We start from the raw sequence: 16,242 nt of genomic DNA, 5'->3' as shown, positions 1-16,242 counted from the left end.
ATATCACTTGTTAATATTATAACCAATCATCCCGTGGTGTCATGGCAGACAGTATTAAAATTTAAGTGAGTCCAGCTGTGAAAATGATGTTAGAAAGAATGCAAGCCAAAGCTACACAATCTAAGTCCATGATAAAGAGTGGTTTCCAGACCATTTCTGCCAAAATGAGAAAGATAATGACAAATGTCAATTTCTGAACCCCACTCTTGACCAACCAAATCAGAATCTCTGGAGATGGGGACCGGAACCTACATTTTACTTTGAGTCATGATTTCATTCTCTTACCCCAGCCAGTGTACAGTGGCATGATCATGCCTCACTGCAGCCTTGGCCTCCTAAGTTCAGGTGATCCTTCCACCTCAGTTTCCCAAGTAGGTGGGACTACAGGCGAGTACCACCAAATCCACCTAATTTTTTGTTTTTATTTTTATTTTTTTGTAGGGATGAGGTCTAGCTATGCTGCCTGGGCTGGTCTCAAACTCCTGTGCTCAAGCAATCCTCTAGACTTAGCCTCCCAAAGTGCTGGGATTACACACGTGGGCTATCGCACTGGGCCCATAACTTACATTTTAAACACACTATGCACGCTAATGTTTGAGAATTACTGAACTAAAGTTTCAAGGGTGAAATGGCTGTTGTTTTAATGCAGGTTATAACTCATTGATAGCAAATAAATAATTTAACACTTAATTGTATCCTTGACAGTGTCATCATGGCCATGACTCTTTTAGTTCCTCAGAGGCATAGTGAAGATTCTCTGCTGTTTTAAGAGACTATCCATCAATAAGGGTGCCTGATCCTAATCCGGGTGAAGAGAGGTCCAGTGGGAGGCACAAAGCTTCACCTGTGCCTAAGCCACTTATGTATGCAATCTTGACTTGTATCCCACAACTTTATTTATTGGAAAAGCAGGACTTATCGAGAGGACAGAAAAGCTCCCCGAGTGGGAGGGAACCCGAGGGGGTTGTCCACAATTTTAAAAAAAGATAAAATAAAAATTTTTTTTTTAATAAAAAGAGGGACTATTGGATTCAAACAATCTCTTTGAAGTATTAGAAGAGACATGTTCCTAGGTGAGTCACACGGTAGTTTGTTCTGCAACTGCTAGCTATCTGACTCAGCTTTAAATTGAGAACTTTTATGTCTCTAAAGCAGGAATGACAAAGAGCAAATATTTGACATAAATGCAGTTTTCTTTTTCACTGTTGATGCAGACTTTAAATTCTCACTGTAACACTTTAGGGCAGCCAATCAACTGTAGAGACAAACAAGATAAAACCAATTTGCCATGACTTCTCCAGGGGCAACGAAAAGGTGGACAGGATTGGGCACTCTTTATAAATATATAGATGTCTATACATATATACATATGGTGTGTGGGGGTGTGTATGTATAATATGTATGTGGAGGAGTAAAATTTGCTTAGTTAAATATTTAGAAATGTGTAATAAATATAGTTTATAGACATTGGTGTAATACATTTCAACCTACTCACATCTCTCCATAAAAGATACTATCATTTGTCCACTTTAATTTTAGAAATTTTACAATATCAAAAGAAAGCACAGATGACTAAAAGAATTGACAAGAAAAAAATAGATAATGCCAAGGAGAACTGAGCTTCATACTGGCTCACACTTGGTAATGAATTTAGATATTATTGCTACAGTTACCCTTTCACCGTTTACAAAGCTTTGACACACTCCAGGAAAGAATTATACATATTGGATATAATATTATCATTCTCTATTTTTTTCTGGCACTACTAATAAAGGTGGAGGGAAACAATATAGTTTTTCATCTCAATTTTTTTGTTGTTTGCTACTTTTGGGTACTTTTGGGGTACCTTTTAAAAGATACTTTTGAAATAGCAATGTAAATACTAAATTTATGCCTTCATATAATCCTTCTTGAAAAAAATTAAAAGTGAAAAATGTATTTGAAAATTATAAAAGATTTAATTTTGCAGGGTGAATTTCATGAAAACTATTTTAACGAATCCATTTAACTAGTAAAGTTCATGAAAATGTGAAAACTAGTTCTTATGCTGTTTTGCAACAACAAGAGGTAGAAAGAAATATTTTTCTTAATATATTTTCAGAATAATATTGGAAAAATTGAAATCATACTTCTTTATACAAACTATAAGTTAATAGATGAATGCAGAAATTCCAAGTATTACTTCTGATGAATTCTGAGTCCCTCAGAGTTGAGAAGAATCTTTGAGGTAATAACAATTCAACTTTTGATTTATTAATGCCCTTCATGCTTCTGACATTAAGTGCAAGTCTAGTGTCTGTCTTAAATTATTACAGGAACAGGGAAGTGGCATAATTCTTGATGTCTGCCTTGAAGTTGAGTTGAAATCAACTGTAGATCTATTCTGTCTGAAGCTTACTCACATTACAATTCTAATACTTAATTTTTTTAAAATTCAAAATTTATATTGTAGCTATAATATAAACAGAATAGATTTTTTTTTTTTTTTTGAGTCGGAGTCTCACTCTGTAGCCCAGGCTGGAGTGCAGTGGCAAGCTCACTGCCACTGCACCTCGACCTGCTGGGCTCAAGTGATTCTTCTGCCACAACCTTCCAAGTAGCTGGAACCACAGGCATGCGCCACCAAACTTGGCTAACTTTTTTGATTTATTGTAGAGACCAGGTCTCACCAAGTTGCCCAGGCTGGTCTTGAGCCCCTGGACTCAGGCAATCCTCTTGCCTTGGCCTCCCAAAGTGCTGGGATTATAGACTTGAGCCACTGTGCCTGGCGAGAATTTTTTAAAAAGTTACACTGTTTAAAATGATCCATTTGAGTCTGTGACTATCTCAGCATGTCAGCAGTTAGTTAATAATTTTCACAATTAGGAACTCATTCAGTGTTCTGAGCACTAATCATTGAAAGGAAGTAGCTGGAAAGAGAAGTCAACTGCCAAATGTCTATGTATGAATTAATTTAATACTTCCAACAGGATGTAATCCACTAAAATGACAGCACTAAGGGGTTTATATATAGATACATTAATTATATGGTTTATCTATAAGATATGGCTTTATTAATTCTGATCAACACTTTAATTACAGTACAGAGTGCCCTCAAGATTGGCAAATGTGGAATAAATTATTTTTAAATCTGTTAGTTATGCTCACAAATAATATGTTCAACAAATGTTCAGGTGAAATACCACAGTTTTAAAGCAATGAATTCAATTGTTACTCTGAAGAAAGTGCCATAAACACACTACAGTATATTGTTCCTCTATCCTATACTCACAGGGAGGAAACAGGAAGATGATGAAAATACTATGCTTTTTAGAAGAAATCAGTCTATTTCTCACCATTTAAATATCTTGAGAGAATCAGTATTAAGCTTTAGCCTTTAAATTCAGTTTACTTAGCCTATTTTAGTAATTATGAACCATTTGAGCTACATGATATATGCCACAAAATGTAAAATTAAGGGACCAAAGTAATTCCAAGGTCCTTCAAGACCTAATATTTAATATTCACAAATTTATATTAATTATTTTTAAGTAGAAAAATTGTTCACTTTTCTTTACTAAGATTTATATACCAGAGTTATTTAATAAATTAAAAACAATGCATCAATCTCCACACATTTGAAAGCTCAGTTTTTCACATAAAGATTTATAATTGTTAATACATAATTGTTAAATTAGACTTATCTCAAGATAGCTGAGGAAAATGAGAGGGAATCAGAAGTTTTATTAAAAAAAGAAAATTTTTTTTGCAAAAACTTTAGTCAACTTATAAAAAATTGTTGCTTGATTTAAGATTTTTAAGTTTCTCAAGGCCATATGTGTAGCACTGAGTCTTCTATCGAAACACTATAGTTGTTTTGACCAAGTTTTTCCTTTGCTATCTTTTGCAGCTAAGGTAAAATCTCATCAACCTGGAGCAGTGGTTCTTAAAGTGTAGTACCCAGAACAGCAGCATCTATTCACCTGAAATGTATTAGAAATGCAAATTCTTAGTCCTGTCCCCACCCATTTCTACTGAATAGAAACTATGAACTGGGGCCAGCAATCTGTGGTTTGACAAACCTTCCAGGCAATTCTTACTCACAATGAAGTTTGAAAATCACTGCCTTATCATAATGGGGGAAAATATATAGCTGTAAATTGAACAATTATTTCAGTTTATCCAGCTGGAATTAAGAAAGAAGAAATTTGGCAACTAACATGAAAAGAAGGAAAAAGAAATTTGGCAACTAACATGAAAATGAATGGAACAACGTAGGAAAGAGTACGGCAGGAGAAGTTGTGAGAAATCACTAAGACAGCAAGAAAAAGTTGTGAAAAAAAATCAATAAAACTTTCAATAATATTGATAAGATATATTCCTAAACTAATTTAACATAATCTGTTTTTTTTGTTGTTGTTGTTGTTCATGAAAATAAAATTGCAAATCCATAGTGAATAGTAATTTGTTTCTACTCTGCCCTTAGGGATATAACTGAGATCTGCCTAAATTTTTATCATCTGATGTTTTTTAGAAATTACTGACATTTACTGGAAACAGTTTATTGGGATTAGAGGTTCTATCTGTAAATTACACTTAAGATGAAATAAGTATTTATTAGCACCAGCATCAGTCAATTGAATGAATTCTAATATAAATGATGTTTCTTGATGAAACTAGTCCCATATATAGGGGGATAGTTTTGGATAAAATAATGCCTAGTAATCTGAGGCACATTTATTTATAGTGGTGGTTGAGTGTAGATTGTGCTTTATTAGAGTTGGCATGGTCAGTTTCTGAGTAATTCATAAAGGATGTTTGGTCTAGCTGAATAAACAGAATCTTTGACTTTGGTGTCAATTTGGGCTCAAATATATTAGTTTTGAATAATGAACCAGTTTATAAACTTCTGGAAAATTATATAAAAATGGGGATGACAATAGGGTTGTTATGAGGATTAAAAATAGTAGACATACTAGCTACACTGAATATATAGTAGGTATTCAGTAACTAATAGTTATTAGTACTAATAAATCTTAATTGGTTCTTCCTTTTCTTACCACCTTGTTTAAAAATGGTCATGTTGAAACTTTTCTATAGGCTAAATTCATTTCTGAAATTACCTGTCAATCATGCTAGCCAAAAATAGTTTCTGAAGGTCCACCGTATAATGCAAAGTTGGAGTAACTATAGTCCATATGGTCCCAAGTGAAATTTGTTTTCTACTTATCCTAAACTGTTAAATAGAAATATGGTAAGAGTGGTGAGATTAGTTGAGTGAAGTAGTAGACTTTCTTTCTTAGAGTCTAAGATCTAGCTCATAGAGCAATTTCTAAATTTTCAAAGAGCAGATCTGGTCTTTACTGTGTTTAAATTGTTTTCTGAACATGTAAATAAGATGAAATGGTTCCACGGTAGGAGGTGAGAGAAATGAATGCCCTTGCCCACTTCCAGTAGGGTATAGTGTACAGGAGGGAAGGAGAGAGGATTATGAATGATAGAATTTCAGAATTATATTTTTTACATTTGATTATAACATAGGATACCCTTTTTGGAGTATTTACTAACAGCAATAGATTTTTTTTTTTTTGAGCTGGAGTCTCACATGGTTGCCTAGGCTGGAGTGCAGTGGCACCCTCAGGGCCACCCCAGCGTCGACCTGCTGGGTTCCTGCAATCCTTCCGCCTCAGCCTTCCAAGTAGCTGGAACTACAGGCGCACGACACCATGCCCAGCTAATTTTTTATTTATTGTAGAGACGAGGTCTCGCCAAGTTGCCTGGGCTGGTCTAGCAATAGATTTTGTTCTACTGAAATTCTAGACTGACAATCATTGGAATAAATTACGTTGCTAGTCTGAAGAACCCAGAAATAAAGTACAGCAGCTTCTGAAGGAAATAAGCAAATGATAAGGAATGTTTTGAATTTAGGTGCCTATACATATCCTTGTTCCTAAATTCTCTTATGGTTCTGTTGTTTTATTTTGCTTGATAGTTTGGCACTTATGTATGTTCTTTTGGTAAAGTTGTTTGGAATGTCTGATGGAAAGCTGAGGAAAGTTTCTACAAAATGGCAGGGGTAAATAACTGCCAAACTAAACTATTCTCTCATATCCCACTTCGATTTCAAACAACACACTGAAAAAGAAGCAGTCAAGAATCTAAAATGTATCTGCTATTTTGAGGAGAGGGAGGAGAGAAGAGAGAAAACATTTTCTACAACAGCCAATTCATCTATAGAATTTGTTGAAAACAGACCAACCAAATTGCTATTTTGAACCACCACCAGACCAAAGATTGCTTATCATATGCAATGTTTCTGTAATGGAATTTTATGTGCACAGATATTTTTGAAATTAGCAAAATACGCAAGTGCATATGCACTTCAAAATACAGTTAGGTTACTCTTAAACACTGTCTTTGATAAATAGGCATCAAAAGAGAGGCTTGGGGAGAAAGGTGTCACTCTCTTAATCCCTTCCACTGGCAGTGGAGGTGGCACTGCACAGTTTAGGAGTGGGGTGCTTAAATAAATGCCTCTATGACAAAAACCTTGAGTACTGTTGCTTCTCTCCACCAGTCATCAACCTTTGCAGTTTCTCAAGGCTAAAATAACCCAACTGTTAGATGTTTAATCTTTGCATACCCTAGTAGTTACAGGTCCTTTAAAACAGAACCATTCCTGATGGTCTTTGTAAAATGTCATTTTTAAAAAAAAACATAGGACACTCAAATAGGAACAAGGAAAAATGAATCAAAGGCAGTCTTAGGGACCACGGCAATGATAGTTGCAGCGTATTATTTAGCAATGTAATTTAAGGTTATTTCAGGAACAATGGCATTTCAGGGAAGTGATGTCAATTTTTAAAATTCCTTTGCCATGCAGAATATAAGAAATGATTACAGAATGTGTAGAAACAAAAGATGTTCCTCCCAAAGAATGAGACCTCATAATAATAATAATAATATTCCTTAAAAAATTAAAGTGTTGGATAGTTATGTAGTTAGTATACAACAACTCGATCTTAATAAAGACTAGGAACACAATTTTATTTTGTGTGGCAAAAGAAATACATACATATAAAATGGACATTTCTGCATTGTTCCATTGGGTATCATCAAAGGTTGCTGCATTATAGTTGTTTTTAATATAAAGAGAGAAACTTACATTTTCCAAATCTGGTATTCTCTATTGTTTCTTTTTTACACTCCACGGAGACAGAATTTTGAAAGGGTAGAGTAGGAAAGAACCTTAGCTTCTAGCACAACATTGTTCATTTCTCTAATGAGGAAACTATCTAACAGAAGTTGGATGACTTAGGGTCAGGCCATACCCTGGCAGAATTAAGTCTTACTATTCTTTCTCAAATGCTCTTTTAAAGATTAAATAAATAGGGATTTCGTTTGGATAATGGCTTATCTGTTAGACTGATTTCTTTTGTTGCAGGCAAGCAAAATAATCAGCCACTACCTTTCTTTTTCCTATTTGCTATCTCTAGGCAACAACCTCATATAATTCAAAACAAATAATAAATAACATCCTGGAGAAGAGTATTAGCCTAAAGAACCATTTTCTCTAAGAAAAATAAAATACTAATATTTATGAATTTAAAAGTTTCAGATAAAAGAAATTGACTTTAATCAAATCAAATAAGATAATAAGATTTATACCATTATTTTGATAAAGACAAAAGCAATATAAGCCTTTCCCCTGGCAATTTTATACTTACAATCTTACTCTTTTACATGCTACAATTTCTCTTAGTAACTATTTTCCCTTTTTAAAATCCTTATTATTTTCTTGGAAAATGAAAACTGAATAGACCAACTCTTGCACAAACTAAGTATAAGGTAAAATGTGAGGACAGAGAACTGCTACTCAGTCTTAGAAGTAAGTCAACAATATTAAAGAAGAAACTATATATTCCACTTAAATGGGTTATTTTCTTCATACTCATATAACAAACCAACTTCATGATAGCAGCGACTAATTCATTAGGTTTTAATTTACTGGTGATGCCACTGGCCTCAGTAAACAAAAACGCAATTTTTCACAAAAGATAGTCAAAACAACATAAAGTTTGGAAAATATAATTTACCAGAAAGCACCAACATGAGAAACTGTTCAATTAAGAATGAGAATTTTAAAAATATGGTACATATACCCGATGGAATATCACGCTGTCATAAAGAAGGACAAAATTATGAACTTCGCAGCAACTTGGATGGACTTAAGAGTCTATAACACTCAATGATCTACCATAGAAAAAAGAACTGAGTGCCACATGTTCTCACTCGTAAGCGGACCCTAACAATTATCATAATACTATAAGAAAGGGACTGGCAGTAGTGGGAAACTGCCGGGGGGGATGGGGGGGGCACACACGAACATTTCATCAATAAGTGTACCTAATTTCAAACCAGGTGAAGTGGGGATCCAAATGAGGTCCAAACTTTATCTGTACAATGACCAGTTGTATACCTAACCCTGAATTGTACCCTATATCTTTAAAATAAAAACAAAAAAAGGGAATTTATTGGTATTTTTAGCCTAAATTTAAGCAAAATTTATTTCTAAAGATGAACTTACTTTCCGTTTGTTCCTTCTCTTTCAACAAGAAGTAAATACATATACTATTTTAAGTTTAAATAAGCAAATACCTGAAGAGCTTTACCAGTTTTATAGATTCTGTAAAGGATAATGAATTATTCATCATGAAAACAGAGAAGCAAACCATTTTATGCTTTTAAAATATGTTTAAGAGGATCCTATATTCTAATAACATCTCTCTCATTTTATAAACAGGACAATATGCCACCAGTTATAGAGATATTATTCTAAGGTTTAAAGCAGTGCTTTACCTTTTTAAGTCTTATGACATTTTCATAAAATTTATACATACCAATCCATTAAAAAAATTTCTCCTCCACTCACATGTTCTTTAAGATATTTCTAATTGTATGGATCTTTTACTCTGGTTGTTTTAATGTATAATTAGATAGTATCTTTCAGGATTCAAGTGTGGAATCTTTAATTTTTCAGACAGTTTTTTTCTTTGTGGTCAATAGAAAAGTGATATTAAAATGCACTCTGGATGAGAATAAAGAGAGTTATCATAGTAATTTAGAAAACTATTAAAACAATTTTGCTTATATTAACAGGAACAGTAATAATGTTGACTTCATTTTCAATAAATTATATTTACTACTTTATATTCTTCCAGCAGAGAATGAAGATGGTTTAGTTGTACTCATAGTCTCCCGATTTTTACCTGCTCCCCAAATCATCATAGCACCTTTGGTCCCAATGACTTCTGACAGACTCTAGGTCCTTCAGTGAAAAATCAATGCCTTAAACAATCGGTTCTAGAGTTACCTCTTTGTTTAGACTTGGATTTGCTAAAGTTGCCAAATGAACCTTTTATCTTTCTCATCATAAGACAAAGGCTTCATATTAATAAGTCAAAAGATTTCGAGAGTCATAACATATCTCTCACTATAGTTCTAATACTCATTTGCTCTTATGGTGGTAAAGTCTTTGGATAAAAATAAGACGACAATAACAGAATTAGTCAAAATGGACTGAAAGTGATAATTTGTTAAAGCTTTTAAGTACGGGTGTTTTTCATTAGGTAACACAGTTTGTCTAAAATAACACTTGGTTAAGTTATTTAATATCCTGCCGCTCCTGAACTGTGCTATGTCCGAAAAAAAAGATCAATATTTTTTTGAGGGAAGAAAGAGAGGAATATAGGGAGGCAAGATGAATAGGAATAGGGAAGGTAAACTAGTAGGATAAACTGACTATCTGTACATTAAAAAATTAATATCATATATATTTTTATTTTAAGTAAATACTGATGGAATTCATTTGAAATTTCCTTGATATTCCCTTGGTGTTATAATATATTTCAAATTAAGCAATATGCTAACTAGATCAAGTATGATATCTAAGTAAAAGAAAAAAGTACTTAAAATGATATCTAAAATTGATCCTACTAGGTACAGGATAGTATATATAATATGTCTTCATCTGTAGTTTACAACAAATATATATATACACGCACACATATGCTTGTATATGCAGAGTAACTCTAGAAGGATATACAAGAAATTTGTAACATCAGTTGCTACTTTTCACTGTCTACCCATCTGTAGTGTTTAAATTTTGTACTATATGTATGTATGTTTTTTCCTATTCAAAAATATTGATTAAAATCCCATTACTAAAATAAATTTAAGTGATTTAAAATAGTATGTCAAATTAATAACAAAGACTGATTTTTTTCCCACTATACATGAAAATATACTTACACAGATACTATTTTTCTGAGATCTACCTACATAAATTTGGGTGTATTTTCTTTATAACAGAGTTACTGTGATCTGAAAACCCAATTTTCACATGACATTAAATTGGGAAAAACACATTTTCTCTGTACTTCATTGCTATAGTATAGAATACTATAAATTGTCTCAAGAGCATGCTAATATCCTTATTGTCTTTCTCTAATGGGCTAGCCATTAGCCACCATTTCTTTTTGAAAGTCAAAAAATCTTTCAGGAAATTTCAGAAAAAAATTAAAAAATCTTATCTGGCAGTGAAAAATATTATACCTGTATTATTTTGTAGGCATGGAATGAATATTAACTTCTCTTTGAATCCTGCCAAAGATATTTGGTGTTTTAGTAAAAACAGTCTTCAAACTAAGTGGTGACTAAGCAAAGCCCTTAGATAAAGCTTAGAATAGGATTTCATAAATAGTTCCAATGAAAGACATGGAAATAAGCAGGAAAAAAAAATCTCACACTTATAGAAAAATTATTTTCAGAAAACCACTTAAAAACTTAAATTAAGTTCTATTCATTTAAATATTAAAATAAATCATAAACCAAAATGTAAAGGAATGATAATACATACACCAGCTTTCAATGGTAGCTGCTTAATAAAAATGAGTATCTGAGGGTGTATTTTAATTTCATCTTCTTCAAATTATGCAGCTCAGATAAACATTCATTTTACTGAAAATATTTGCAAAATTACAATATAAATACATGATTATATTAAGATAGGATGACTATATATAATGTACTCTTATCTATAGATATAAAATGAATGCAGTAAATATAGCACACTCTTGATGAATTGTTAGTACACAGTGTTTCTCAGTAAAGTACATACAACCTATGATTAAGCAACAATTACCTAGTTTTCAAATGTACATCTTAGGAAGTTTTTAGCATGGAAAGATACACTAAATCCCCAATACACTTTTCAGTTGGTGAAAGTTAGTACTTCCATAAATTTTGAAATATATTTATTTAGTGGTTGTTCTTAGACTTTTTGCATTTCCTTAACTGGAAATTTTATTTCTTTAGTCTGAGTGTTTTAAAATAATGACATATCAGTTAATCATACTTTTAATTCTAGTATAATATCATGTACCATCTTTTTATTAGTTAAACACATAACGATTAATGAACAAAAATAATTTTTTTTTGGTCTGGACACATTTCCCAAATTAACTTTCAGGGTATTATGAGGAGTCTCAAATTAAGGTAGCCTCAACTGTCATACTAATTTGGGTTAGAAATAGTTTTTAAAATTTATTCTAGTCCTTAAGAATACAGATATAAACTCTACTTTAAAACTGTTAAATGTACCGGGATTTGTTTCAAAAGCATCTTCTACCCTTCTCCATTACACTGGTTTATGGAAAGCTGTCACTACAACAGTTCCAACACAAACATATGCATGCAAGAGATCACCCTACAGATTCTAACTACATAGTTATTGAAACACATCCCACCTATCAAGTGGCATAAATGTACATCTTCTATATACAAAAGGTAAAGTGCATTATTAAATTAGTGAACTGACAGATTGTCTGCCTGGACCACATAGCTTTTAAATAGACAAATGTGAAATTCCCCCATTAGAACCAATTATTTCAAGAGGTTCCAACTAGCTTTTCCACCCTGTCATTTATTTTTTTGGCCATGCTCTTTAGTGCAAATAAGCTTGTGTTTGACTCAAGTTTAAGGGACATGGCAGTTTGGGGCTTTAACAAGGAAAATTATAAAATGTGTGGCAGAACTTTAATACCTTTATAATACATTGCATCTTTTGCATATAAGCAACAGATTAGTGCTGCTTTTCAATTGCTAGGAGCACACTGCCAACTATTAAGAGGAACCCGTTTCCAAATTTCATATTATTAGCTTATATTATTACAGCTTTGAGTCTGTACCACATTATGCTTGGATTATTATGTGCAAACATCATCAGTGTTTTAGAATTATACAGTGAACTAGTACTTTTGGTTACTAACTTTCATGCTCATTTTTTACTTCTAACTTCCAGTTGCCTTAAGAGTTTAACGTCTTCAAGGCAGGGATTCTGTTATTTGAAGAATACCGTGTACACTTGCAGCTTCATTTATGTTACAAATGACAATAAATAAAATGCATATTGCACAGATAAGATTAGTAGCTTATTTTATACGATACATGGCAATACATGTACTAATACCAGAGTTTTGAACTGGATCATATTTAATTATGGCTAATGAGATCTTGGGAATTTTAAGTATCAAAAATCATAACATTGTTTCATTTTTCAATGACTATAGTAACTATGAAAAAATGAAACAAAAAGACTGGCAGAAGTCTTAATGATTCTAGAGTATATTCAATTGCCAGTATATATGCATCTACCTAAGCTGCAGGTTTGAGATGGTAAAAACTTTGAAGTACACATAAAGGTAGAAAAATCTGGCTGCTTAACTAATTCTTTACTTAAATATTTAATGTAAAACTCAATTTAATAATATTTATGTACAGTGGATTAAAGATATTTATCTTTAAGTCTGACATAGTATTGTATGTATGTATATATACACATGTATGTAAGTATATATGTATATGTATATATACATACCTATGTATATATAGATTGACACACACACTCAAATCTTATCAGACTAAAAACAAACAAAAAAAAAATTATGTAGCCCTAATGGATATATATGTTCTAGAAAGGAAGATTTTTAAGAGTATACACTCATAGCAATGGTGATAGGAACAATTGAATACTAGCATATTCACAGCTCCAGTTTGCCAAATTCTGATAGGTTGAGTATTATTAATAGGCACTATGATGGGCAGCAATAACAATCAGTAGTACAGTAATTCAAGTGCACATCACTCCTGCATATACCAAAAACTACTTTTTAGCAAGCCTACATAGTTATTTTACAGTTAAGACTGTTTAAAAATCCTTGCTACTTTTAGAGTCTCAACACCCACCACGTGCTATTAACTCTAGTACTAACATTATCTTCTAACCTTCAGTTGTTCCATAGTGATCCAGATGGTCCACAATTATGGTGAACTAATGAGATTCCTTCAGACTACTCAAGGAAACGTGAAATACAATCTGCAAGCCAACAGCAGTATATATGTCTGGGTTACTGATTGCCTGTTCTTAAGTAACATAAACCAATGAACATAATTTTCTTAATTCACACCACAAAGTTTTCATAGTGATCTTACTTAAATGTATTTGGGGACAAACTTTGGGAGAAAAAAATTATTAAAATAATTTGGAATGACTCATGGCATATAAAAGAAGAGCTACATCCTGATCTCAATCCATGCAGCCAGCTCTCATTAATGAGAGCGATATTTGGGGGTTGAAATCAGTGCTCTGGCTCTTAAATATGTTAGATGAACCTATTGTGTGGGAGGTTAATAAAGTCAAGATAAAAGACAATAATTTCATTCAGAAGAAAATATAGCCCAACAGATAAAATTTCAGTCAGTTGATACAGGATGGGTTGGTACACATATATACTATATTCACTTGTTTAAAAAATTACTTAGGTGTTGAAAAATTGCTGTGGCACTTTCTGGAAAATAATTTTTAATAAACACAGGTAAATGGGTGAGTCTTGTGTAAAGTCATAAAGAGCACCTTGGAAAAATGCCTGAATTTTCCATTCAAATATATTTATAACCAATCTTCAAATAATATTTTTCCCAGGCTGAAAATTTGTATTCTAAATACTTTTTAGAAAAGAAAATTCCACCTGGAATTAAAATACCTGTAAAAGGTTTATACTGGAAGTGTTGACATGGTTTTAAGGGCAGCCATTGCAAAAGAGCTACTAAAATATATTATTACACATGTATTTTTATATCAGTTAACTGGTGCACCAACCCCTATGAATAGTGTTAAAGAAGCAGCAAAAAGTATAACACCTTGAATCCATGATATATTTTTTTGGGGGAAAAAAAAACCTTTCACGTAGCATGAAAAGCTAAAGTACCAAGATTTCCATAGCAAAGCCACTGGATGAAGCCTCCCACTCAATAGTGACATAAAAATAATTCCTGAAACTTTGGAAAGTCAATAAAAATATATGGTCCAACAAACAGAGGTGAAGATGGAATTGTAACTAGCGTAGGATAATCAATTAAAACTCTCCCATGGCTTTGATATGGCAACTATAAACCGTAGGCTTACCACAAAATCTGAAATTATAGAATACTGTAGTAACTCTTAAGAAATATTATGATACTATATTTTTAAGGTTTAATTAGATAAGATTTGGTCCTTTAATGGTAATTTTTAAATAATCAGTTATCCAATGGACAATATATTTCTACTTGCATTTTTATAAATAAATAATATTTACATACACTTGAGGTCAATTTCTGTTTCTGTGGTAACTGTCCTACAGGTAAGCTGAGCAGCTTTTAATTAAGTAAGAATTAAATACTTTTGGGGGGAATTTGTTAAATAGAAATTCACACTTCCATTTAAGTATATGTATCTTTTTCAGGATTATGTCATAGTGCAATGTAAATCTTAGTTATGGTATTTAGAATGTCAGAATGTTGTCATATTTTGTGCTGATCTGCATACTTCAATAGTCTGGAGCAGTTGAAGCAGCTAAACTATTTAGCTCTGGGAAGGTTGGAATTCCCATGAGACTTATAGTGATCTATGTGTAACATAACATGAGGATCAGACTTCTTGAAGTATAAATTGCTAGAGGTATTACTAATAACCAAGGGCCAAAAAAGAGGAAAAACTTCTTCAAATGATAATGGATCAGTACTTTTAGCCAATTTATGATTTTAAATTTTGCCTGATGGAGTTCAATTTCACTCTAGTCGAGGCATTCTTGTTCTTCACCACTGGCCCTTCTGCCATCCATTCTCTTTTCTTTATGGCTGTTGCAAATTTTCCTCATCTCTTCTTCATACTTGATAAAATTTTCCCCAAACCTTGTCCAAGCTTTGAATGGAACAGTAATAGTATTACGGTAAGGTGGCCTCACCTCACTTACCTTCAGGAAAATTCCATATTTATTAGAGCCCACATCAAAGTAGAACCTTTTATTGTCCACTCTGAAAGAAGTCCCTTCTGGGAGTTCAAGTGGGTCATCGTCTCCACCTCTTCGTTCTTCTATGTCCCCTTCTCCATAGTCTTCAATCAGCTGAACCAAGGCATCACGAAACTCAATCATTCCTTGTGCTGGGAGGACAATAGTCTGTTCTTGGCCCAAACTGTGGCCAAAATAACCTATCATGCCAGTCCCCCGCATCATGGTTTGTCTAATCCTTAGGAAGCGACCTCGTTGATTTTCCTTTAGGTCTAGGTAATATTTCCTATTGTCCCTCTCTATATAGTCAGTTTTCAGGACACTGTGAGGATGCTCTTCGGACCCCACCGAGACTGGAGGGGAAGGTGCCGAGTGCTTCTGTCTCCTCCGGGAACCTTGCTCTTTGCTGTGGCCATGCTCTTGCCGGTGGCCTTTCAGGCCCAGGTGGGCGTAGTGCTCGATGAAGTCCCCTAGACAGTCCTTCAGCTCCGCTGCCACAGACAGGGAGAGGGTCAGTTTACTCTTTCTGATGTTGTCCTGCCGGCCTTTCCCTATCCAGACTTCGGCGATCTTTAAGAACCGACCCCGGGAGCTTTGCTTCACGTCTAGGTAAAACCTCTTTTTCTGGATGTCCACTCGTTTGGAGGCCAGCTCCTGGATTTCGGCTGCGCCCCCGGCCTGACTAGGGGTGGCTGAAGCAGCGTAGTGGGGGTAGTGGGAGTGCTGGGCCTGGGGATAGAGTCTACTCTTGCTTAGGCCAGAGCCCCCTACATTCTTGCCTCCGCGGCCGCGGCCGCCGCCGCCTCCTCCCCTTCGCCTGGCTCTTTCCATCTTCAGCTGCAAGTGACAAACAGACACACGGGGTAGGGTGGGG

At 33.8% G+C, this 16,242-nt stretch overlaps 1 protein-coding gene across 1 annotated transcript in view; it reads right to left on the bottom strand.

Moving 5' to 3' along the window:
• PURG (purine rich element binding protein G) overlaps positions 1-16,199 on the bottom strand; it is a 34,004-nt gene extending 17,805 nt beyond the window's left edge. Inside the window, exon 1 of the mRNA XM_008051980.1 lies at positions 15,333-16,199. Within this exon, the coding sequence (XP_008050171.1) occupies positions 15,333-16,199 (867 nt within the window). The remainder of the gene's footprint in view (positions 1-15,332) is intronic.
• Between the last annotated feature and the right edge of the window lie 43 nt (positions 16,200-16,242).

This window comes from Carlito syrichta, unplaced genomic scaffold (assembly GCF_000164805.1).
Source record: "Carlito syrichta isolate Samal-C Ts95f unplaced genomic scaffold, Tarsius_syrichta-2.0.1 Scaffold249669, whole genome shotgun sequence".
NCBI lineage: Eukaryota > Metazoa > Chordata > Mammalia > Primates > Tarsiidae > Carlito > Carlito syrichta.
Note: the sequence above shows the minus strand (reverse complement) of the source record. Positions and strands in the feature narration are given on the sequence as shown.